The sequence below is a fragment of the Cynocephalus volans genome, chromosome 10 (genome assembly GCF_027409185.1).
Source record: "Cynocephalus volans isolate mCynVol1 chromosome 10, mCynVol1.pri, whole genome shotgun sequence".
Taxonomy (NCBI): domain Eukaryota; kingdom Metazoa; phylum Chordata; class Mammalia; order Dermoptera; family Cynocephalidae; genus Cynocephalus; species Cynocephalus volans.
Genome location: NC_084469.1, coordinates 106,916,743 through 106,923,340, shown reverse-complemented (window position 1 = coordinate 106,923,340; position 6,598 = coordinate 106,916,743). Strand labels below are relative to the sequence as shown.

Below are 6,598 nucleotides of genomic sequence, written 5' to 3'. Positions count from 1 at the left end.
CCCTTGTATCTCCACAGCTTTGACTTGTGGTGGGACACAGACCCTGTAATCTCCAGGAAAATATTGCCCTCTTCAACAACAGTGTTCCTCTGATTTTAAACATGGGTAATACATTTCTTTGATTCAAGACAATTTTACATAAAAATTAGGAACTTCACATTTATAAGTTCAGAGCTGTCATTTAGTCCTTTATTTATGAAAGGCTTGATAATTATAACAGGTATATTCAGACACTTTTTGTGCACATTGCAATGAGAATGGCACCTTCTAAGCAGTCTTCTATTTAATTTTTATAAAACTCCCTCCTATGTGGTCAACACTATGATAAAGTCCATTCTACATTTTCAGAAATGTGGCTTAGAAGGATTAAGTAATCTGGCCAAAGTTATGAACCAGGTAATAGACGGACTTTAGTTTGAACTTATGATGGTGTATCCAGTTCTTTTGCCTTAGGTCAGTGGTTCTCAATGAGAGATGATTGTGCCTCCATAATACACTTGGAAATTTCTAGTTAAATTATTTGTTGTCACAACTGGGGAGGTGCTACTAGCATCTAGTGGATTGAAGCATAGGGTGCTATTCATCATACTATCTCCAACCACAAAGAATTAGTCAGCACAGATGTCAACACTGAGGAGGTTGAAAGACTGTTCTAGAACAGAGTATCTCCAACTTCAGTGTGTATATGAAGCCCTTGCAGATCTTGTTCAAATGCAGATTCTGATTTGGGGGGTCTAGAAGGAACCCTGACATTCTGCATTTGTAACTATTTCTCTGTTGATATTGGTGCTGCCAGTCCTTTTTATGGGCCACTCTCATAGGATCAAGGCTGCAGTGAAGTGTTAATGTCAGGTAGAAATATTTTGAGGACTTTCTCCGCAAGAATCCTACCGCTCACCTCAGGTCTGACTTTAAGTGATCAAATGTTGTACTTGGTAGCACAGCCTTTGCATAAACAATTGACACTTGCCTCTTGAGTATTACCCTCATGACAGGAAATGGAACTTTTAGAAATTCCACCAGTCCTATGGAGTTTATTTGAGAAGTAATATTTTAAAGCTCAGTGGATATTATCTGGCACTGAACAGATATTCAATGGATAGTAGCTTTTGTTGACTAAATCTCATTTCCACATTTAATAAACTTATTGTGCCACTGGAAAGGTTTCATGGGTCAGGAAGTGAGTCTAGCATGCCATGTTTCTGGGAGACAGGGTTTTCTGATCATGAAGTGGGACCTCCTCCTAGGGCCCCTCACAAGGTCAGAGTACTTGAGAGCCCACCAGAGTACACTTTGTATATGAATACCACATTTTCTTTTGCCATTCATCTGTCAATGGACACCTAGGTTGATTCCACATCTTTGCTATAGTGAATAGTACTGCAAGAAACTCAGGGGTGCAGATATCTCTTCAGTATGCTGATTCCCCACCCCCCCAGAATCCCTCTTTTGCAGCCAGAGCAATTAGGCAAGAGAAAAAAATAAAAGGCATTTGAATTGGAAAGGAGAAAGTCCAATTGTCCCTGTTTGCAGATGACATATTGTTATAAAGAGACCAACCTAAAGACTCTGTCAACCCCCCCCCCCCGAGCCCTGATAAAGAAATTCGGTAAACTTGCAAGATACATAATCAACATACCAAAATTGGTTGTGTTGGTATATTCCAACATCAAACTAGTGTAAAATAAGAAAGCAATCTGATTTACAACAGCAACCAAAAAAAAAAAAAAAAAAAAAAAAAAAAAAAAACCAGAAGAAGGAAAAGAAGAAGAAGAAAAACAAAGAAATAAAAACAAATAAAAACAAAACCAACAAATAAAACATAAGCAGAAATAAATTAACCAGAGAGGTAAAGTCTCTCTATGATAAAAAGTATAAGATGGTGATTTAAGAAATTAAAGAACATACAGGAAAAAGGAACTGCATCCAATGCCCACAGAGTGTTAGAATCAATATTGTCAAATTGAGCATACTACCCAAAGGGATGTACAGATTCAATGCTTTCCTCATCAAAGTACCAATGACATACTTCACAGAAATAATTATGTATCACATTACCTAACTTCAAAATACACTACAAAGTGATAATCATCAATGCAGCATGCTACTGGCACTATAACAGACACATAGCCCAATGGAACAGAATGGAGAATCCAGAAATAAATCCACATACCTATGGCCAACTGATTTTCAACAAAGGAGCCAAGAAGAGCATTGCAGAAAGAGTCTCTGATGACCTCAGTGGGGTACAGTGGTGCTCCTCAGTTCTAATGAGTGACCCTGGGTGGGTTTTTTCTTTTATCTTTTCTATAGGCCGAGGCTCCTCCTGGGACCTTGCTTCCTCTAGTTGGGGGATGGGTTGGTGGTGATTGGGAATTTTATTCCTAACTCTATTTGGTTGTCCTGGGTTTACTTTTGGTGGTTCCATTTCTGTGTCTCCCCAGATGAAGACAGTGCCATGGGTTGTACATATACTCCATTCCCTGGTGTGCTACCATGTATGGCAGCATAATTCTCCCTGTGGGTTGTGTCAATGGGACACGGGTTGGTGCTTGCTCACCTCTTTCCCTGGCATCAACTGGTGATTCTCCTGTCTATGCCAACAGGTGATGAGTGGGCACCCTGTATGGCAGTGGTGGTTGCAGGTGTTGCAGTGAGCCACCCTTGCAGTGGCAGTTGCTATTGTAGTGGCTATCACGGACTGCTCTCTCAGAACTGGTGACTGTGGCAGCAAACGGGGGTGCTGCTGCCAGTGGGGTGTCTGCTGCAGTGGTGCCATCAGTCAGGGGGCTGGCTCAACTGTATGTTTAAAAATGGTTAAAATGACAATCTTTATTTTCTATATATTTTGCCATAATTAAAAAAAGGGGGGGGGGCAAATGAACTGAAGAGACATTTTGCAAAAGGAGACAAACAAATGGCCTACAGGTGTATGAAAGAATTCTAATCATCCTTGAAATGCAAATCAAAACCACACTGAGATATCATCTCAATCCATTAAGCATGACAATTATAAAAAAGATAGAAAATAACAAATAGTTGTGAAGATGTGGAGAAAGTGGAACTGTTTGGTGGGAATTTAAATTAATACAGCCATTATGGAATATTGAAGAGAGGTTTCTCCAAATAACTACAGATTGAATTAACATATGATCATAAAATCCCACTAGTGGGTATATATCTGAAGGAACAGAAACGAATACGCTGAATGGACACCTGCACTTCCATGTTTATTGCAGCTGTATGTACAATAGCCAAGATTGGAAACAAGGTAAATATCCATCCTTGGGTGATTAGATAAAGAAAATGAGGTGTCTGTACTCAATGAAATACAGCTCAGCCATTAAAAAGAATGAAATTCTGTGATTTGTAGCAAATTAAGAAGAATGAAATTCTGTCATTTGCCAACATGAATGAGCTTGGAGAGGATTATGTTAAGTGAAACAAGACAGACACAGAGAGAGAAATACCCCATGATCTCACTCATATGTGGGAGATTAAAAAGTTAATCTTACAGAAATAGAAAGTAGAATAGCAGTTATATAGACTATATAGTGGTTATATAATAGCTGTAAATTAAGGGGAAGTTGTAGGGGATATATAGAGAGGGTAGCCAATGAATACAAAATTGCAGATAGGATGAATGAGATCTGATGTTCTATACTAATATAGGGAAAATATAGTTAACAATTTATTGCATAATTTCAAATAGGCAGCAAAGAGTATTCTTAATGTTCCCCACACAAAGAAATAACAAATGATTGTATTCATGGACATGTTAATTACCCTGGTAGGATCATTGCACGCTGTGTCAATGCACCCAGAAATAACATTGTACTCTGTAAAGATACATAAGTATCGTGGGTCATTTAAGAAAAAATAAATTGAAAAAATCAGAGGCAGAAACAGATTAGTGGCTTCCAAAAACTGAGGGGGTGGGGAGAGGAATAATGAGAAATTAATGCTTAATTGGTACAGAGTTTATATTTAGGATGATGTTGAAAAATTTTAAGAATAGAGGTGATGGTTTTACAGCATTGTAAATGTAATTAATTTCATGGAATTGTGTGTTTAAACATGGTTTAAATGGTAAATCTTGTTATATACATTTTACCACAATAAGGAAAGGGAAAAAAAAATGGTTCTTTCATTGGTTTGCTCTGAAGAATCTTCTCAATGCCCTCTTTATATCTTTATTCCTCAGACTGTAGATGAAAGGGTTCAGGATGGGTGTGACCACAGTGTACATCACCGAGGCTGCTGCACTTGTACATGAGTTCTGTGCAGCAGCAGAACTAAGGTACACTCCTAGGCTTGTACCATAAAATAAGGAGACAACTGAGAGGTGAGATGCACAGGTGGAAAATGCTTTACACTTCCCCTGAGCTGATGAGATTCCACAAATGGTGGAAACTATCTTGGAATAAGAGTAAATAATCCCACAGAGGGTTCCACCACCCAGCAGCCCCGCTGCAAAATATATCACCAGGTCATTAAGAAAGGTGTCAGAACAGGCAAGATGGACCACCTGATTAAGCTCACAGAAAAAGTGGGGGATTTCCAAGTCTGTACAGAAGGACAGCCGCAACACCATGAAGCTTTGTAAGAGGGAATGCAGGACACTCATGACCCAGGACAGCAGAACCAGCAACACACAGAGCCAGTGGTTCATGATGACCATGTAGTTCAGGGGGTGACAGATGGCCACAAAGCGGTCATAGGCCATCACAGTCAGGAGAAAGACTTCCAACCCTACAAAGAGTATGAAAAAGTGCATCTGAGTGATGCAGCCTTCATAGGTTATGACTTTGCTCCGAGTCTGTATATTCATCAACATCTTTGGGACGGTGGTGGAGGTGAAGCAGATGTCAGAAAAGGACAGGTTGGAGAGGAAGAAGTACATGGGCATGTGGAGGTGGGAGTCGGACATTGTGGCTAAAATGATAAGCAGGTTTCCGAGCACAGTGACCAGGTACATGGACAGGAACAACCCAAAGAGGAAGGTTTGCAATTCTGGTTCCTCTGAAAATCCCAGAAGAAGAAATTCTGAAATTCGTGTATCATTCCCTGGTTCCATGTGGTTGATGTGACTGCAAAGATAAGAGAAATTCATCATGACACAAGCATGTAGTACTCACCTATGAGAATTGCTATCGTTTATTTTCTACAGTCAAGATGTTAGCTTCTCTCTCTCTCTGTCTTCATCCCTTTCTACCCCCCCACTCTCCCTGCATTTCTTCTTCCCTTTCTCTCTCTGTTTCTCTTTCCTTCTCTCTTTGTTTCATTCTTTCTCTTTCATTTTCTATATTGACAGATAAAATTTTGTATATTTATTGTGTATACCATGATTGGAAGTATATATACATTTTGAAATGGTTAATCTAGCTAGTAACCTACACATTACTCTGCAGTCATCATTGTAATGCTGAGAACACTTAACTTCTTTCTTTGCATTTTTCAATAATAGAATTTATCATAATTAACTATACCTGCCATGTTGCAGAATAGGTCTCTTTGACATATTCCTCCTATCTTAGATTATTGTTCTAGTTTTCCTCCTATATTCTTTCAACCCTAAACCCACCCATTACTACTGCCCCCCTCTCTGGTAACCTCCAATCTACAAGAAGATAATTTCTATATTTTACATTGAATGTGATCCCCTTTAGGGATACTCATTCCATCACTGATTAAGAATTTCCATCCCATTCTCAGCTTTTTCCCGATAGCATGCTTTTCATAGTTTTAATGAGAAACTCTTTAATACATTTGAGAAAAATAAATTAAGCTTTGGCACATTCTAGGAATGTCTAGACCCTGAGAAAATAGAGCTATAAAACAAAAGTTCCTACAATCTAAAAACGGAGAAAGAACATCAGCTAATTTCTAAATTGCCATATACTACGTCAGATGGGGATAAATCCTGTGAAGAAAGAAGATAAGAAGATAAGAAGGAAAGAATGGATGTGGTGTTATTTTTTTCCTGGCAATTCATGAAAGACCACCAGACAAGGTGACAATTGAATACAAACTGTAATGAAGACAGGGCAATAGTCTTGACATCACTTGCAGAAGTGTGTAACTGGCAGGAGGAATGGCCAGTGCAAGAGCACAGAGGAAGGAGCTTGTTCATGGCCACAAGGAGTCCAGTGTGCCACGGGAATGAGTAAGAGTAAAGCGATGAGAAATGGTGTCAGAGAACGTTGAAGAATGAGGTGGCCTCGTAGGTGCTGATAGTTCAGGATGCAAGGACTCCCTCTGTCCAGATGGTGCATGTCATGTTATTAAATTGGCTGCAAAGGTGCCCTGTGATAGAAATGCAGCTCCTTTTTATTTCCATAGATTGTCCTCAGTTTAGCCTTTTATATTTTAAGTCATCTTTTCACATATGTTGAGCATAAAGCCTTTTTGCTAAAACCTGTGCCCACCACTAAAGGTATATACGTGCACACACACGCACAGACAAGCAGCATAATGTGGCCTGCTTGGGCCGTGTTAATACCATGTTCTTCTTACCCCCACTCTTTTAGAAAGGAGTGGATACCAGGCAAGGTGTCAGTATCAGATTTTCTCTACACTAGAGAATGTAGAATTGGTC

At 39.3% G+C, this 6,598-nt stretch overlaps 1 protein-coding gene across 1 annotated transcript; it reads right to left on the bottom strand.

Moving 5' to 3' along the window:
• Positions 1 to 4,147: 4,147 nt before the first annotated feature.
• LOC134389595 (olfactory receptor 7A10-like) lies at positions 4,148 to 5,077 on the bottom strand. Its single transcript, XM_063113159.1, has one exon. The coding sequence runs from the start codon at positions 5,075 to 5,077 to the stop codon at positions 4,148 to 4,150; it is 930 nt and encodes a 309-aa protein (XP_062969229.1).
• Positions 5,078 to 6,598: the final 1,521 nt, after the last annotated feature.

Coding starts and splice junctions, on each gene's coding strand:
- LOC134389595 (XM_063113159.1), bottom strand. CDS start 5,077: ATGGAACCAGGGAATGATACACGAATTTCAGAATTTCTTCTTCTGGGA.